The 19759-nt window shown below is 53.6% G+C and overlaps 1 protein-coding gene across 1 annotated transcript; it reads right to left on the reverse strand.

The window, feature by feature from the left end:
• Nucleotides 1–18762: 18762 nt before the first annotated feature.
• On the reverse strand, nucleotides 18763–19453 carry LOC133921410 (histone H2B.5-like). The gene has a single exon (XM_062366263.1). It carries the CDS (start codon nucleotides 19357–19359, stop codon nucleotides 18895–18897), a length of 465 nt encoding a protein of 154 aa, XP_062222247.1. The 5' UTR covers nucleotides 19360–19453; the 3' UTR covers nucleotides 18763–18894.
• Nucleotides 19454–19759: the final 306 nt, after the last annotated feature.

The raw sequence follows: 19759 nt of genomic DNA on the forward strand, positions 1-19759 counted from the left end.
TTGACTTCATTGGCGTCCTTCTCCATGAGCTCATGAGCAAGAATCCTACTAAGCACATTACTTCGTATGAGTCTCTTGTAGTCTCTTCTTTCGTAGATGAGAGTTACCAAGGTGAGATTCCTTGTTACAAAAGCTCTCAATAATCTTCTCACCATCTTGGGGTCATCTAGTTCTTCACTTTCAAGCTTTGTAATCTTGTTCACTAGCACAATCATGCGATCATACATTGAGGGGTTTCATCATCTTCCATCATGAATCTTCCCAAATTTCCTTCAAGCAACTTTATCTTTGATTATCTCACACTCGTGATGCCTTCATGTGTGACTTGAAATGTGTCTCATATCATGTTGGCCTCCTCAAGCCCATCCACCTTGTTGAACTCCTCGGTGCTCAAGGCACCAAGCAACACGCTTGCAGCTTGTGCATTGCGGTAGAGGTTTTGCTCAAGTTCGGGAGTAAGCTCTATGTCTTCATCCGATAGTTCAAAACTTGTACACATAATCTTCTAAATACTTGGATGAAAAGATATTATATACAATTTCATTTTATACCTCCAAACAGCATAATATGTGCCATCATAATATGGAGCACGCCCGGATAGCATAAAAAATGTAAGAATGAGATGTATTTAATTTATCATACTTGAAACCTATTTTGACTCCCCTATTCTTGTCGTCGCCCGATGTTTCATCCTTTGGACTCTTGGGCTTTTCTCTGCGGATGTCGACATCTTCTAATTCTCCAAGTGGTGAAGTCTGGTAGGAGATTAGGCTCTGATACCAATTGAAATATTGAGATGTCGCATAAAAGGGGTGAATAGATGTTCCTACAAAATAAAACTTCAAAGCAGATTAACAGAATCCGGAGCTTTCGAGTTCAATCCCGAGCTTCTGGATTCTGGAAGTTCCAAACTCAACCCAGAGTATCCATGTAAAGAACAAGAATTCAAAATAAAAATGCCCCTAATCAAGTCTAATTAATTCTAATGGTTACCACATATTTCAAATAATGTCTAAAGACTTTTCCACTGTTGTGCAGTCACAAGCTCACAATAAAGTAGATCGGGCAAATCGCCTAAAAGTCAACTAGAATAAATATGAACTCAAGTAAGCAAGGAGACAAAGATTTATTTCTCGAAGTTTGGATACCTATACTTGAGGTTCCTACATCTCCGTTGAGGAGCTCCAAAGAGCTGGATCTCTTTCAACCCTAATCCTCACCAAGCGACCACCTAGATCAAGCTTGGGCTTACTCAAATATCATTTTCCCTTACGGAGGCGAGTATGAACCTTCACAAATATCCCGAGACACACCACAAGCTTGGGTGCTCATCGGGTGATGCCTAGCCATCTAGGAGGATGAACCTCCAAGATCAACAAACGCGATGTCAAATGGCTTGACGATAAATTCAAGTGCCCAAAGATGAGAATGACTCACGCTAGCATTCTTTCTCAAAATCTCAACCCAACTCTCAAATTCTTGCAAGAATTAAAGCCAATAGGAGTGAGAAGAGTTTCTAAAAGGGTTTTGAATGCTTTTGTCTCAAGTTGGTTTAACAACAAATGCAAGGTGGGGTGAGGGGGTACTTATACCTAACCCTCCAAAACTAACCGCTACAACACTTTCTTGATTTACCTAGAGCTTCCGGGTTCAACCCATAACTTCCGGGTTAACTATAGACTTAGCAACCGAGGATCCCTGCTCAGAAACATTTCGGAGGCTCCGGCACCTGGAACTTCCGGGTCAACCTAGAGCTTCTAGGTTAAACTCAGAGGCTCTAACCAAGCACCCCTGCCCAGACTCAATCCAGAGGTTCCGGCTACCTGGAACTTCCGGGTTGGAATTAAAACATGAAACAGAGCACCTTTGCTCGGAGCTCCACTCGGAGGTTCCAGCAACTCGGAACTTCCGAGTTGCACCCGGAACATTCAAGTACATAGAGCAACAAAAAACTTCCCGGTGTTCGTGGGGTGTTTTCTATATCTCATTTTTTTTGTCTAAAAAGGTACTTTGAGCACTGAGACATCTTTATGTAGATCTACATGCATCTCTCCTGATAGTACAGTATTACTAAAGTCAAATCCAAAAGTAAAATAAATTTAAATCTATAGAGTATTCACATACCGCTTCTCTTTTTACTTTTTGAGGGTTCCTAGCATCATATAAATTCTTCATAGCACTAATACATGTTAATAAACTCATTTAATTTCATTAGTCTCTTAATCGCTTATCATCAATTGTCCAAAACTCATATAAGAGGCTTAGATGTACTTCCAAGAAATTCTATTGTTTACGAATTATGGTAACGATTATATTGTTCAAAAATAATGTAGCATCAAATCTTATCCATCCATCTGAGATCAAACAGCTCATAATGTTTTAAAGTTAGCATGACTTCGATTCTTATGCAGTCATAGGATCTCAATTGGTGGTAGTCATGGCCTCGTTGCTTACAAGAGAACTTGCAAAAATGTCTCAAAATCTCTTTCTTTTCTAGAAGATAGAAAGAAGGTGCAGAAACTAATGCTCGATCGCAAAATCGTTTTTATCCCTAACTTTTTTGAAACTCCAAATTTGTCAACATGTCACCTTTGAATGCATGTACTAGAGTAAATCTCACTATATGACCAACAACTGAAAAAAAATACATAGTATGAACTATATGAACTCGCTATAGAAATCAAGAAAACATTTGTAAGTAACTTCACTAAGTAACATTTAATTTACTTCCATCAGCATCTTAAGTGTTTGAAATAATATATTAAGGGCTGGGCTATTCAAATATTATTGTCGTGTGACTACTGAAATCTGCTGCCTGCTAGGTGATTACATGTAGGGCTAGCTAGCTCGCACTAACAGATTCAGAACAAAAATAATCGGGTATCCTATTTATTAGGCTAAAGTTTTAAATATCCCATTTGTTAGACTAAAAAAATGTTATATGGATCTGATTTATATGATAGATTACTAAAAAATAAAAAAATACCTAGTATTTATGTACCCTTCACCTATAAAATGAGTCCGCCCCTACTAGCCAGTGCATAGTCGTCGTTACATGCATGATATAGGAGATGATTCCTTGCAAAGCAGAAGATTCATACTTCAGCAGATATGAAAAGCAAACACGGGTGAATGAGATTCCCCTGCAACGCCGTTCACCCTCAAGACTGATGCTTTGCTTATCCTATTCTTCCCTAAAAAGGTTACAGCCTACTTTGCAAATATGGCCTTATCGGATTTACGAATCGCCGTGCGAGCGATTTGGCGAATCTGATAGTAAGATATATAAATCATCGAGGCTTGCTGTGTGCTTGACTTTGTTAATTTCAGTAGTAGTTTGTAAGCTAGCTGGCCGTATGGAACACATGCATGTATATTTTGCTACGGAAAAAGGTGGTAAGGGTGTTCGCGTGCGTATACGAGTTATATCGGACTCGGTGTTTCTTAGAGAGAGAAAATGGCATTAGAGTTTTGCTGTTTTAGGTAGTGTTTGATTGGCTGTATGATACAATATATATATCAGTTAGTTGAGGATATAAGCGTGTAGTGATGTTTGGTTTGTTAAATTGTATCCTTCCGTTCAAAATGAGATTGTACCAATTCATGAAATATTGCTCCAGATGCTGTACCGAGTGCTGCCACGATTTTGGTCGAACGAGATCATTCAGGATCGAACGTACTGACGCCCAGCCATTTTGATCACTTTTTTTTACCAAAATTCAAAATTAGATTATATGTGATTGTATTTGTCAAAATAGATAACATATTATCGTATTTATAATTTTAGTATATATATTCGACATTTTATTTATCGAAAACTGGTTTTCAGTACACCATACGCCAAAAAACCATGGGTCCGACCATATTCGGCACACGAGATGCCGAATATGACATTGTAGCCCATATTCGACATCTCATATATCAAAAATCAGGTGTATTTGGTACATGAGGTGCCGAATATACCGTATTCAGTACCTCGCGTGCCGAATATGATCTATACCGACTGTGAGTACTTTGATGTTGTACAAGGCCGATGAAGACGATGATTTTATGCTACCAATGCCTCGATGTTCCAGCAGCAATACAGGAGAAGGTTCAAGAAACTATGTAAGAGGACGTTCACACACCATATCGACATAACGTACGATCAACAAGAAAATAGGACGTGCTGCTACCGTGATAGCTTAAGATGACGACGAGGACAACGATTTTATACCACAACTACCCTCTCCCTGAGGCCTCTATCTCCGAAGGACACTGAAGATTATGGTGGATTTGCTTTTACCTATCCTCACAACTTCCAATTACCACCTCGGCAACGACACCCATATTACCCTGATAACATGGACTGGTACAAACTGACATTCTTTCACTAGTTTATGTCGCCACTTCCTATCGTCATCTTAAGATAATCTAGGTAAACGACAGCTATGCACTATTGTCGGTGTATTCAGAACCAGGGGTCCCTAAGTCCCGAGGCCAGGCCGGCCATCCACCACATGTCACCACCCTGCAAGGTAAGAAGCAGCGCCAGAGGGAGCGCAACAAGTCCCGCGGAGGAGGCGATACCGAGGTCGTCCCCAACAACGCCGAGCTCGGCTTCCAGGAGCCCGAGCATGCGGTCGCCTTCATCGACGGGGGCGCTTACACACCCTGCTCGCGCCGTGGCATCAAGGTCATGCGGCGCGAAGTGTGCTCGGCAACCCCGAGCGAGGAGGCCACAAGACCCCTGAGGTGGTCGGATGCTCCGATCACGTTCAGCATGGCTGATCACCCCGTCAGTACTGCAGCCGTGGGACGGCTACCTCTGGTAGTGTCTCCCACTATCTGCAATGTTAAGGTCGGCAGAGTGCTGATCGACGGTGGTGCCGGCCTCAACCTCCTTTCCAAAGAGGCTTTTGAGATGCTGCAAGTATCTTCCCGACGCCTAAAGCCGTCACTCCCCTTCTGTGGAGTAACTCCCGGGCACTCCCTGCCCCTCGGGCAGGTTGAGTTGCCTGTCACATTCGGGAGCCGGGACAACTTCCGCACGGAGTGCGTTCTCTTCGATGTTGCGGAGCTCCCTCTCCCCTACAACGCCATCCTCAGGCGTCCGGCGCTTGCCAAGTTTATGATGGCCGTGCATTATGCATACCTTACGGTTAAGATGCCCGGCCCCGCTGGCTCTATCTCCGTGATCGCCGACTCCGGCGGCGTCGTCTCCTGCGCTGAACAATCATACATGGCTCTAGTCTCAGCGCAGGCCGAGGTTGATGGCTCTACAGGGGGCCCGGGACCCTCTTCATCCAGACCCCGACTCGCCGCCGACACCTCTGTTCCAACGAAGGAGGTCGAGGTGGGCGAAGACGCTACCCAGGTTGTCCGTATCGGCAGCGACCTGGGCAGCAAATAGGAAAGCGCGCTCATCGCCTTCCTCCGGGCTAACATGGATGTGTTTGCCTGGCAACCGTCCGACATGCCCGGGATCCCTAGGGAGGTGATCGAGCATCATTTGGCCGTGCGTCCGGACGCCCGCCCAGTGAAGCAGAAGGTCCGGCGGCAGGCGCCAGAGCGCCAGGAGTTTATCCGCGAGCAGGTCCGCAAGCTCCTCGACGCCGGATTCATCCGAGAAGTCCTCCACCCCGACTGGCTAGCAAACCCAGTCATCGTCCCGAAGGCCAACGGCAAGCTTCGCATGTGTGTGGACTACACCGACCTTAACAAGGCTTGTCCTAAAGATCCTTTCCCCTTATCTCGCATTGATCAAATTATAGATTCAACTGCGGGATGTGATCTTTTATGCTTCCTAGATGCAAACTCTGGGTATCACCAGATTCGCATGGCCGTGGGGGACGAGGAAAAAACTGCTTTTACTACCCCGGTGGGGACTTATTGCTACATGTCAATGCCTTTCGGCCTGCGCAACGCTGGATCCTCTTTCCAGCGCGCTATTCGTATCACTCTTAACTCGCAGGTTGGCCACAACGTCGAGGCTTACATCGACGATCTCGTGGTCAAAACCCGAGACCGCGCCACCCTCCTCGAGGACCTTGCCGAGACTTTCAACAGTCTCCGCTCTACCCGCCTCAAGCTCAACCCGGAGAAATGTGTCTTCGGGGTGCCGGCGGGCAAGCTCCTTGGTTTCTTGGTCTCTGGCCGAGGGATCGAGGTCAATCCAGAGAAGATCCGGGCCATCGAGCAGATGCGACCCCCGGTTCGACTCAAGGAAGTCCAGCGCCTCGCCGGCTGCATGGCAGCTCTCGGGCGCTTCATCTCCAAGCTCGGGGAGCGAGGGCTCCCCCTCTTCAAGCTTCTGAAGAAATCCGGTCATTTTGACTGGACGCCGGAGGCCGAGCAGGCCTTCCGCGATTTAAAGAAGTACCTCACTTCGCCACCCGTGTTGGTGGCTCCCTCTCAAGGTGAGCCCCTGCTGCTCTACGTTTCGGCCACTCCTCAGGTTGTGAGCGTAGTACTGGTGGTGGAGCGCGACGAGTGTTCGGGGCCGGGTGCTGGGTCCCAGCTCCCAGAGGCCCCCGACCACTCACTTGTCCTCGTGGCTCCCCCTGGGCAAGGGGTCGAACCCGAGCATGCTGCTCTTCCCAGCCAAGGAATCGAGCCCGAGTGCCCGGCCAGCCCCGACCATACCGCCGACCCTGGGGGCTGTGGCAGCCCCCCGGGTAGGGCCACCATCCGGGCCCGCCGGGTACAGCGACCGGTGTACTTCGTCAGCGAGGTCCTCCGGGAGGCCAAGACAAAGTATCCCCAGGCGCAGAAGCTACTCTATGCCGTGCTCGTCGCCTCCCGGAAGCTGCGCCACTACTTCCAGGCGCACAAGATTTCGGTGGTTACCACTTATCCACTTGGACCCATTCTCCGGAACCGGGAGGGCACCGGGCGCGTTGTCAAATGGGCGGTCGAGCTGGCGGAGTTTGACTTACACTTCGTCTGTCGCCAGGCAATCAAAAGTCAGGCACTCTCCGACTTCTTGGCAGAGTGGACGCACGTCCCCTGCGTCGTCCCAGAAGAGATCTCTACCTATCCCGGGCGCGACGCGCCCGGGTACTGGGTTATGCACTTCGATGGCTCCCTCTCGCTGAAAGGCGCAGGGGCCGGAGTGGTTCTCACCTCCCCAACGGGTGAAGAGCTCCGGTACGTCGTACAGTTGCAGTTCCGCGCATCCAACAACATGGCGGAGTATGAAGGTCTCATCGCCGGCCTCCGGGCTGCGGTGGGGCTCGGGATTCGTCGCCTCCTGGTCAAAGGGAACTCTCAACTGGTCGTCAACCAGGTATCCAAGGAGTACCAGTGCACGGATCCTCAAATGGCGGCGTACGTAGCTGCAGTCAGGAAGCTCGAGAGACGCTTCGACGGCCTCGAATTGCGGTATATCCCTCGCCGCGACAATGCTCCGGCCGACGAACTCTCTCGCCTGGCCTCCTCACGTGCGCACGTCCCTGCCGGAGTCTTTGAAGAAAGACTCGCACGGCCTTCCGTCCTGCCTGCCGAACAGGATGAAGGGGAAACCTCGAACTCAATTCAGGGGACCCCGGCGGTGCCCTCAGTGGGAAGCCCCGTCAGGGCGCCGCCGTCCGGCGAGTGCGCTGTGCTCGCCGAATGTTCTCAAGATGCCTCGTGGATGTCTGACATCCGAGGGTACTTGAAAGAAAAGTTCCTACCCGAGGATGAGACGTCTGCCGAAAGGGTTGCTCGGCAGTCCAAACGCTATGCCATGGTAGATGGGAATCTCTACCGACGTAGCGCAGGAGGTGTCCTCCTGAAATGCATCTCTCGGGCAGAAGGCGGCGATCTTCTCGCTGAGGTCCACGAGGGCGAGTGCGGTGGCCATTCATCGTTCCGCACGCTGGTCGGGAAAGCCTTCCGGCAAGGTTTCTACTGGCCTACAGCCCTCCAGGATGCTTCCGAGCTGGTTCGGCGCTGCAGGGCGTGCCAGTTCCATGCAAAGCAGATTCACCAGCCAGCTCAGGCTCTCCATACCATTCCCCTGTCATGGCCTTTCGCGGTCTGGGGTTTGGACATTCTGGGTCCATTCCCCCGAGCAGTCGGGGGCTATGCATACCTATATGTCGCTATCGACAAATTCACCAAGTGGCCGGAGGCGGTCCCAGTAGTCAAGGTGACCAAAAACACGGCGCTCCAGTTTATCCGCGGCATCACCAGCCGCTTCGGTGTCCCCAATCGGATCATCACCGACAACGGCACCCAGTTCACTAGTGCCTTGTTCGGGGACTATTGCGAAGATCTCGGCATCAAGCTTTGCTTCGCTTCCGTCGCTCATCCTCAGAGTAACGGGCAGGTCGAGCGCGCCAATGCGGAGATACTGAAGGGCCTCACAACCCGGACCTATAATGTGCTCGCTAAGCACGGAAAGGGATGGGTAGACGAGCTGCCAGCCGTGCTGTGGGCCAATCGGACTACGCCAAGCCGCGCCACCGGGGAGACTCCGTTCTTCCTCGTCTATGGCGCCGAAGCAGTCCTCCCCTCCGAGCTCACTCTGGGCTCCCCTCGAGTGCATGCATACTCCGAGGGTGAGCAGGAACATCAAAGGCGCGACGACGTGGACTACCTGGAAGAGCGCCGGCGGCGTGCTGCTGTCCGGGCGGCTCGGTACCAGCAGAGTCTGCGGCGTTATCATCTGCGCCATGTCCGTGCCCGGTCTCTCGAGGTGGGGGACCTAGTTCTCCGACGCATCCAGTCGCGCGAAGGAATGAATAAGTTGTCCCCTGTGTGGGAAGGTCCCTTCACCGTGATCGCGGTCCCCCGGGCAGGTTCTTTCAGGTTGGCGACGGAGGAAGGACAGCCACTCCCGAATCCGTGGAACATCGAGCATCTCCGACGCTTCTACCCGTAGATGGTCGTGCTCGCGGCTCAGGTCAGCAAGGCCGGGGGTTTCTCCCCGCCCGAGCAGTCTGAAGGCTTCGCCCCGTGGGGTAAGTCGTTGTCACCCAACCTTGTAAATATTGCACATTAAGTATTTCAATAAGCAATCGCTATGTCAAAATACTTTGTCTGGATTCCGTATGTTTAATCTGTCTGGTGAGGAGCTCGGTTGTGCGAGAAAAAGTCCGCTCTCTCATTTTCCCCGCTGACAAAAGAATCCCGATCGGTATGCATGTGAGCAGTCGCTACTGACTTACGTCCGCCATGGTAGGCTGTGGTGTTCGATGTCGTGACAGGCTCCCGGGCACTACCGAGTTTCGGGGTGCTCCGGGTAATCCCATCGCTCGAGCTGCTCGAGTAGTCCGGAGCTCGGGCCCCCGGAGCGGGCTGTCGGTGCTCGGTCTGGTCTGTCATACCCGGGCACCACCAAACCATAGGACCTCTGGGTTACGCCTTTGCCCGCTCTTGTTCGCCGGTTCGGGTATTCGAGAGGTCTCGGGTCGAAAATGAGAGCAGTCTATAACAAGTACCGCACTGACAGAGCGCACCAGACAAAGAAATCCTATTTTTTCTCTTAAGTCACAGGCTGGCGATCACGAGCAGCTCGGCCGCGAGGGCTTCAATGCCCCGGTCTCTGGTCGGCTCCAGGGTCCTCGGGCGGTCCTACCACTTAGGCATGGGTGGTCGAGATCACCCGACCCTAGGAGCCTCGTATGCCTCTGGGCACTCAGGCGCTCCGTTAAAAGAATCGAGTCCCCGGGCACCCGAGCTCGGAGGCACATCCCTCCTGGATCGATGAGCCGGAAGGCCGACAGCTGTCCGGTGAGTGGTTATATTCAGACAAGTCTGCTTTAAGTAAATTTATGTCCTCGAGTCACTCTCGGGGGCTCTCGCGGTTTAATCTGTTCGGCGAGGTGGCCTCCTCGCACGCAAAACCCTGCCGCGTGACTACTTTTTCCCAGAACGACAGAACGGTCTGCAGAAAAGAGTAGCGTGCTTGCGATAATGTCTGACCGAAGCCCTTCGTGGTGGTCGTGGTGTTCGGTCCGCTTTTAAGGACCCCGAGCACTACCGAGTCCTCGGGTGCCCTGGGTAATCCTATCGCTCGAGCTGCTCGGGTAGTCCGGAGCTCATGTCTCGGGGGCGGGCTGTCAGTGCTCGGCCTGGCCCGTTTAAAGCCCGGGCACCACCGGACCGCGAGGACTCTTGGTCACATTCTCGCCCGCACGCGTCTCCCTTCTACTAACTGAGTGGTCGCAAAGTGAAAAAGTGTTCATCAGGCACGGCGTGTTCCGAGCGGGATCGATCCATCTCCCGGGCAAGGAAGTCTCTGTCTTTATTCTTAACTTAGGCGATGCGGATTCGTGAGAGCTTGAAGGCCGACTGTGCCAGTAACAGCGATCAAGACAACTTCATCCTCGGGGACGGGAAGGTCGGGAACGGCCCGACTGAGTACTCCCCGGGACTTAGAAGTAAAACATCGGAAGAAGCATCGAACACACAGAGGAACTGGAGTTGCGAGCCCAGGGAAAAACAGCCATTTAATATTCACAGGATATTTCCAAGGCATTTTCTAAGGGTTCACTCCTACATCTACAACAAAAGAAAAGAGGCCACAAAAGATCTAGTCGGCGGCAGAGGCGTCGGCTGAATCCTCTGAGTCATCCCCGGGGACTGGCGGCGGCAGCACCTCTCGCCTGAAGCCGGCCGCCACCTCGGCGGCGGTACTCCGGACCGCTGCCCGGGCAGCCTCCCCCTCAGCCTCGACCACTCCCTCCCGCGCCGGCTCCAGTGGGAAGTTCGGGTCCCTGCTTCGGTAGCAGGCCAGGACGTGCTCGGCCACTACATGCGCCAAGCCACGTCCCTCCCGGGCGGTGAGTTCCTGGACCGCCCAAGGCAGGGCCTCGAGGCGCTCGCAGACCTGCTGCAGCCCCAACACTTGTCGTGCGGGGCCGTCACCCTTCATGTCGTCGACAAGCCGTCCAAGACCACCCTTCTCCACGGCCCGTTGCATCCGCCGGAGTATGTCCTCCAGCATATGCTCGAGGTTGACCCACGAGACAAAAGAGGTCTCGAGCTTCTCCTTGGCGGCCCGCAGCTGTGCCTCGAGTCCCTGGTCCCCGGCCGGACCGGAAGAACCGCTAGCCGCGGTGGAGGCGGCAGCCTGCTTCGTCTTGGCCACCATCTCGGACAAGGCGCGTTCGCGCTCGGCCAGTTCCGCCTCGTGCTTCGCGTTCTCCTCCGCCCTGGAAGCTGCGGCGGCCGACGCAGCAGCAGCTTCGCCCTCTCGGCGACTCAGTTCGCCTTCTCGGCGACTCAGCTCATTCTCCCACCGGGCCAACGCATCCTCCTGCTGGGCCACCAAATCCTCCCGGGCACCGAGATCCGACGCCGATAGCTCATTGTCCACTTCCCTGATAGAGACGTCCTCCTCCCAGCGCTTGAATTCTTCTCTGATCTTCCGGAGATCGTCTTCCCAGCACTGGAGGTCGGCGCGCGTCTTCTCGGCCGCGCCCTCCCGGCGGACCAGCTCGGCTTGCCGCTCCTCCGCAGCCCGCTCCCGGGCTGCGACAGCCACCTCCCTCTCCTGCGCCTGCCCCATCCTGGCAAGGGCCTCGGCAGCTTGCTGCCTCGACGCCTCGGCCAAGCGGGCGGCGTCTTCTCGTTCCCGCGCGGCCTCTGCCCACGCGGTCTTCAGAGTTTCTCGTTCCCGCGCGGCTTCCGCGCGGATGTCTTCTAGGAGCTTCTGCTCCCGCGCGGCTGTCGCACGGGCCTCCTCCTAGGCGCCCGCCAGCTGGGCCTTCTCCAGTGCCAGGCGGGCGCGCTCGGCCTCGAGCTCCCCCTCCTTGGCGTTCACCACTGCGCCCAGCCGCCCAACCGCTACTTGGACACCTTCAATGGCGGCCAGGAAAGGATCGGCGGGCTGACCGGGCACCGGTGGGGCCCAGGCTTCTCCGCAGAGTGCCTCCAGGGGGGCCGAGCTCTCCGCAGGGCCTTGCACCGCCATCCGCCCCGGGCTCTGCCTGCCCGGGGTAGGCTCCGCCGGAGCCAAGGTCTCGGACGGCGGCCGCATTCCCGCATCGGCCGCCCTGTCCACCGGCCCCGGCAGAACATCCACCTCCACCGTTATCCGCCCCGGGCTCTCCGCGCCCGGGGTAGGTTCCGCCGGCGCCCTTCTCTTGGCCGCCGCCTCCGCCTCTCTTCCAGGGGCCGCCACGTCAATTGGCGCCTCCGCCGTTCCTATGCCGGCCTCCATCGGCGCAGTGGGCGGGCTCGGCTCTGGCCCCGGCGCCTGTTCTCTCTCCGTCGCAGCAGCGCCTGCGGCCGGCCTACGGGAGACAAATGAAAATTGTCAAAACTTAGTTCGGGCCGAAAATGCCCATGGAAAAGCAAGAAAGAAGACTCACCGATACCGCCATTTGGCCGCTGGGAGCCTGATGTCCGGGTCCGGCGCCGTCGGTCCGGACTCCTCCCGCCGTCTCTTCCGCTGAGGGCTCGGCTGAGCCACTACGCGGGCCGCGGGCGCCGTCATGCGGGCCTCGGGTGCCGCCGCACGGGTCTCGGTCTCCGCCGTGCAGGTCGCGGGCGCCGATGCAGGCCCCATCCGCACCAGGCGCGGCTCCAGCACCGGAAATGCCGCCGCTGCCGTCGGCGACGGCGGAGAATCCGGCACTAGGATCAAGGCCCGGGGACGCTTTCCCCGATCTCCCGGCGCCAACTCCTCAACAACTTCAGTGGCGCCCTCCTCTCTGGTACGGCGGCTGCCGCTTGCGGCGACCCCTTCACCAGCCTGCGCCGAACTACCAGCAACCTCATCGCCAAGTAGTTCCTCCAGCCCGGGGAGTTCGGAGGCCTCAGGACTCCGGCTTCTTGGCCGGTCCACGGGCCCCTGGGCATCGAACTCCGGCAGCCCCGCCATAATGGCCACCCGGCTGGGGTTGGCACAGAGCGCCATCTCCGGCCACGGGAGCTCCGTCCGGCTCATGTCCTCCGTTCCGGTGATCACTCGGGTCATCCCCCGCAGCTCCGCCTGCCCCAGATCCCAGCTCGCGCCAATCTGGGTCCTGGTGATGTCCTCCGGCCAGGTGTAGAACCAGCTTGGCCGGGCCCGCTCTCGCAAGGGCGCCAACCGACGGCGTAGAAAGTCCACAACCACCATGACTGAGGTCAGCCCGCCCTCGCGCAGTTCCAGAATGCGCTCCAGCACCGGCTTCAGTCTCGCATCTTCTGGTGGCGGTGCCTCCCACGTTGATCGCCGAGGTTTCGCCGCCTTCTCTGGCAATTCGAGGCGCTCGTGGGGGTCAATGTCGACGAAGAACCAGTCCCGTCGCCATTCCTCCCACTTGCTGCGCATCACCTGGGGAATGTAATGGTCCCCCAGGCCTTCCCGGAGCCGAAGGTTGCAGCACCCCGCGACGTCCGCCGTGGAGTGCCCCCTCTTCTTCCCCACCGGCCGAAGGACGAAGAAGTGGCGAAGCAGCGTCGCCGACGGCATCACCCCCACGAACATTTCGCAGAGATGCGCGAAGACCGCCAACTCCACGACGGAATTGGGGCTTAGGTGCACCATTTGAATGCCGTACGTCTCCAGCACTTGCAGAAAGAAGGCGGAGAACGGCGGCACTAGCCCCGCTGCCACGAAGGAGGTGAAGAGGATGGTCCGCCCAGGGACGGTCGTCGCCGGCGTCAGAGTCGCCGGCCTCACCGCCACAGCACCCTCCTGACCCTCCGGCACCAGCAGCTTCCTAATCTTGTCCGCCGCCTCCTCGTTCCTCAGACGAGACTCCGGCAAAATGCTGTCCGAAGTCTTGTCCCGGTGACCTCCTCCAACCCTCGTCATCTCGACAGGATGGGAGGTGTTTTTTTTTGGTGGTGAAGGAAGAAAGAAGGAAGAATGCTCCGGTTGCCTGAGAATCCCCTAAAGGCTTCGGAGCACGAAGAAGGCAAGAGCACAAGTGCAAGAGAGCGTAAAAAGGGGAACGGATCGATCCGTTCCCCCTTTTATATCTCAAAATTCGAAAACTGCCGCCCGAACGGTTCACTCGGCGAAGCGTCGCCTCGATCGGCGCAACTGTCAGGCGAATCTCCCGCCGATCGCGCGATGTCAGCGGTTGCCAGGCGTATTTTCCTCGATCTGCGCGGCAACCGCGCGTGCCGCCCGTATGGTTATCATACCCTTCGGAAGTTGTGTGGACACGCGTCCACTCATTTTCCCGTTGGAACGTACTTGAGGTCTAGGTCCGCAAGGGCCACCTCTCGAAAGCTTGCCACATGGCGTTCGCGCCAGCCTTGGCCTCGGTAGCGACAAAGGGCCCATTCACAGTCTCCGTCCCATCGGCTACCAACGGGCCCGGGGGCTACTGTCGGTGTATTCAAAACCAGGGGTCCCTAAGTCCCGAGGCCAGGCCGGCCATCCACCACATGTCACCACCCTGCAAGGTAAGAAGAAGCTAAGTCCCGGGAGAAGGTGCTCGGGGCCGCCGCCTCTGGTTCCCGAGCACCCTAGTTCCCCGATGATCCGCAGAGCCCAAATACCAAGAAGGAAGTGCTCGGGAGAGAGTGCTCGGGGCTGCACGTGGCAGCCCTCGAGGACTCGGTGCCCCGAAGGTCCCACCGAAGTGCTCGGGAGAGAGTGCTCGGGGCTGCACGTGGCAGCCCCCGAGGACTCGGTGCCCCGAAGGCCCCACCGAAGTGCTCGGGAGAGAGTGCTCGGGGCTGCACGTGGCAGCCCCCGAGGACTCGGTGCCCTGAAGGTCCCACCGAAGTGCTCGGGAGAGAGTGCTCGGGGCTGCACGTGGCAGCCCCCGAGGACTCGGTTCCCCGAAGATCTCACTCAAGTACTCGGGGGAGAGTGCTCGGGGCTGCACGTGGCAGCCCCCGAGGACTCGGTTCCCCGAAGGTTCGCGCAAGATCATTCAACGACCCGAAGGGTCCCGTCGTCAGGGTGTCATCCAGTCAAAGGCCCAATGCCGCATTTAATAGGCACGCGCGGTCTGACATCCTGACATTCTCAGCTGCCCACGCCCCAGTGTCAGACCCTGCCATGCACTGGCAGGGGGGCGTGGGTCCATTAAATGCACGGGTCCCGTCCCGTTTCATCCAGGTGCCTCGGGATAACGTTGCCAGAATCGAAGCGCTCCGCCTGCCACTCTGCCCTGGCAGAAGAACAAGACAGGGTGGGTGCACCGGGCACCTCTGAGGCTGCCCGGTGGGCCCCCTTTATGGCGCCCGAGGGCTTCCACAGTGGCGGGTGGTCGGATGCGCACCGCATTTCTCCACCGCCCCTGTCACTTCGCCAAGACGAAATGATTGCGCCTTTCTCCGTGGCACCTTGGCATTCGCATCCCCTCTTTCCCATTCAGGATATGTTGAGGTCGGCGCGCCTATAAAAGGAAAGGATGGAGAACACGTAAAAGAGGACCCCCCGACGAACAAGACCGAAGGAACCGAAAGTGTGTGAAGAAGAGGACGCAGACGCTCGAACCAGCTCAAGCCAAGCTAGAACACGAGAGCCTCAAGCTCTTTGTAAACGGCTCTCCCCTTAGAACCAGATACATCCTTGAAGAATTCCCTTCAAGGATAAATATAGCGCTCACACAGGAGTAGGGTGTTACGCCTCCGTGCGGCCCGAACCTGTCTAAACCCCGGTGCACCCATCTTTTCCTCGCATTAGGGCAATCATCTCCAGCCAGCCATCGCATTTGTTTCCGTTCCCGCTTATTTCCCAAACAAGCTTTTCCAGGATCATCCCCCCGGCCGAATCTCTAAAAAGGGGTCTCTCGGGATCCCTGCGACAGGAGTTCACCCTCCGACAACTATGCATCTTGAGATCAATGATACAAGAGGGAATATTACCACTAGAGGGCGTCCTTATACCCCTTAGGTTCACTGATCTCCGTCGCCTTCTACGTGAACTAGGCATCACACCCCTACTGAAGAGCATATACATCACTAAGAAGTTTGGGATGTCTTTGTTGATCAACTCAGTGTCTTTCGTGAACGCTTAACGCAAAAGATGAGCATTTGAATCAATGGAAAAAAAATAAGCAAAATGTCCAAATAGAAAATGACGAATCTAGATGTGGGATACATACTGGTTAGGTAACATTGTCATACTTCTTTGCCTCATAGAGAAACCAAGCACAGAAAAATAGTCGGTTAGTTCGCACACCCTAAGATACATCTGACGTCGCCCATGCAAGATGGCTCTAAGGTCATTGATGGTCATATGTTAGAGTAAAACGGTTAATGTGAAATAGAAGGGTCTTGTATGTAATTTAAACACAGCTTGAATTAGGTTGTTCTCCTTGAAAGGATCATCATTCCCTCCATGCATAACCTGTAATAAGGCATTTAATGTTATATCGATCGTTGTAGGTATCCACGAAAAACATGTATTAGAAGATCCCGCTATAGATTTATTACTCCTTGACAATAATGTTCTAGCTCTGCACCAAAGCACGAATTCTTCATTATTTAAAAAACACTAAATAATTATTAAATATCAAAATTAATATGTAATAATAATTAATAAATAAGTAACAAATAAAGTTATATGTCACTGCTCCTCACCTCGCGCTCCGCTGCTCACCTCTGTTGCTCCTCCTCACTCCTTATTTTATAGCAGGATGCAGGCGACGCACCGAAAGCACCAACAGCAACGAAACGACGCATCGATGCGCAAAAGAAAGCAATATGCATGCATGCTGGCCATTCGCACATAAAGCAAAGCACCGAAGCAATGACGACGCAATAAAAGCAGAACGTGACCGCACGACAGCCGATACATGACATATTCGGCACACAAGGTGCCGAATTGTGTGCTGAATACACCTAAATTTTGGTATATGATATGCTAAATATGCGCTACAGTGTCATATTCGGCACCTCGTGTGCCTAATATGGTTAGACTCACGTTTTTTTGACGTACGGTGTATCGAAAGTCAGATTTATAAATAAAATATCGAATGCAGATACTAAAATTATAAGTATAATAATATATTATCGATTTCGTAAATAGATATGTTACCTAATTTGGATTTTAGCCCGCGTCGCTCACCCTTTGCATTACTGCTGCGCTGCCGCCCGCCTCGCAGGCCAGCGCTACCCTGTCCTCTCCATCAAGTCTTCCTACTGGGCTATCCCTCCGCCGGCACCGGAGCAAGGGAACCGCCACCGTAGCAAGCCCGTCGCCACCAGAGCGGCCCACAGCACACAGCCGCCATGCCTCCCCGTCACCTCCTCCCGCCGACATCGTGTCCCCATCGCCACCCTAGAAGGATGCCACCACCAGAGTAGAAGATCACTGACACCCGAGCAGAAGGCCGCTGACTACGGATCAGAAACCCGCCGCCACCGGTTTCGCGAGGTGAGTTCGCGGGCCATCTCGACCTCCATTTTGTTATAGATACATGAAGTTTGTCTTGATTTGTTGCACAAATTGGTAGATCTATGAGGTAGTACGACTGGATGCGAGAAGCGCTGGACAAACTGAAGGAGCAGCTGTTGTTCGAGAACAACTTCAGGCCTCTGCCGTCGTCGGAGTTGGTGGACTCGTCGAGCCTATACATGGTGGTGCCGACTGTCGCTGAAGGGGTTGTATCACTGTGCTGATGCTACTGATCCCAATCCAATGGCAGTGGCTAGCAACAGCTTTACTCGTCATCTGAACTTCCAGGAGCCAATGGTTCGGATGTTGATAATACTGGTCCTGATCACTGAGCATTTTTTTTCCTACATGATTAATTAGTAACTAATTTTTTCCTCTATTACAAGGATCTTGTATAGGAGTATCCAATTTTCTGTTGATGGTTATTTGGTTACTGCCAGTTTGATGCATCTGGTTATTTTAGTTAGTTTGTTTAGACTGATGCATTTGAGACTGACTGATGTTATTTCAGTTTGTATGTTAACTTTCACGTTCTGTCAGGTTTGAGCTTGCTGCTGATTTGTGTACGGATAGGTGATGGGCATCAAAGTATCAGGTTATGTTTAGTCCTAGTGTGAAATCCTTTTGCACTATTGGCTGTTGCGTTATGTTGGCTATGAGCATTTGTCTGACCTGTTGTATGGTGGAAATGATCTTTTGCTAAGTTGTATTAATGTTGACAAGTGATGTTATGGATAGTTATTTGGCTGCTGCCAGGTTGATGTGTCTAGTTATTTCTCATTTTGCTTTACTATTTTAATCTGCCAACTGATAAGGCTGTCTGAATTGGTTCAACTGTAGCATTATGTGTCATTTCTTCCATATTAACCAAGTCAGAAAAAACTTGCCTACAATATAGATACAAAGTTGAAGCTATACCTGGAAAATGCATAGCAGTAACTATTAGCTTGTACTGTACAAAAAACACCACATATACCATTCATTCTTATCAACTAGCGGATAAATCTCGGGACATGCCAGTTATGCATTTTCTTGTCTAAATTCTGATGTTCCTCTTGACTTGGCTAGTGGAAGCTAATCGTCTCCCCAGTTATCGTTTGATGTTCCCAATACATGGTTCTGATTTTTGGTATTATCCAGAGCATTAGTCTCTGGCAACGGTTTTTCCTTCAATGTGCATGCAAGGAGCTGATCTAATACATGCTGAAATTGACCGGTTTCAGTATCCAAGAATCGGATCATACTAAACCTGACGGCTGAAAAATACAATCCATCAAGAGATGCTCAATGTTGTCCAAGTCATACGAACCAACATTTGCTGATTTTGCTTAATAGGAGGCGCATGCATGGGCCAGGCTTCAAAAGTGATGATCGTGCTGTAACTGGAAAAGTGAAAGCAAATTCCACGACTGTTGGTATTCCAACAACGTGAATAGCAAATTCCAAAATCAGCATGTTTGGCTTGGATTGATGGAGGCGGCGGAGGAGCGCGGAGATTGCGTTCCAGATCAACCATAACACTTTCATACAAGAACCAGACATAGTCAGAAGCCACCACAGGACTTCACTACACCATACCAGCCAGGTCTATAAACTACCAATACAGGGAGGGGAAAGGAGCCTACGGCCTAGGACGAGGTGAACTTAGTGACAGCCTTGGTGCCCTCGGAAACGGCGTGCTTGGCGAGCTCTCCGGGGAGGACAAGGCGCACGGAGGTCTGAATCTCGCGGGAGGTGATGGTAGGCTTCTTGTTGTAGCGGGCGAGCTTGGCGGCCTCCGCGGCGAGCTTCTCGAAGATGTCGTTGATGAAGGAGTTCATGATGGACATGGCCTTGGAGGAGATGCCGATGTCCGGGTGCACCTGCTTCAGCACCTTGAAGATGTAGATCTTGTAGGTCTCCACGCTCTTCTTGGCCTTCTTCTTCCCCTTCTTGTCGCCGTCCTTGCCGGCGGAGGACTTGCCGGCGGGGAGCCGCTTCTCCGCCTTGGGCTTCTTCCCCGCGGGAGCCTTCTCCGCCGCGGCCGCCTTCTCCGCGGGCTCCTCCTCCGCGGGCTTCTTCGCCGCCGGCTTCTTCTCGGCCTTGGGAGCCATCGATGCCGCTCGGTGTTGTCTCGGTTGGAGGGTTTCTCTCTCGATTGGAAGGGAAGAGCGGGGAAGCTGCGAAGGCTGTGTGACTAAAAGAGGAGAGGCGGGGCGGTGGATTTATAGAGGAAAACCACTGGGCGCTGATTGGTGGAGGGATGGGTGCCGCAGATCGCTGACGTGGAGGAGCGCGAGGCGTTGGGTGCTACTTGGTATGGACGGTCGAGATGCATTTTCGAGCGGATCGCTGACGTGGCGAAAGTGTGGGCGTGAGGAGGTGGAGGGAAATCTGTTTCGGCGCGCGCGTGGGGACCGAGTTATTTTTTTTCTCAAAAACTGATAAATAGATAAAGCTGAGGGTAACATTTTTATAATAGAAGGGAGACTGTCTTGCCGAAAGGCAAAAAAT

The sequence above is a fragment of the Phragmites australis genome, chromosome 6 (assembly GCF_958298935.1).
Source record: "Phragmites australis chromosome 6, lpPhrAust1.1, whole genome shotgun sequence".
In the NCBI taxonomy this organism is placed as follows: Eukaryota; Viridiplantae; Streptophyta; class Magnoliopsida; order Poales; family Poaceae; genus Phragmites; species Phragmites australis.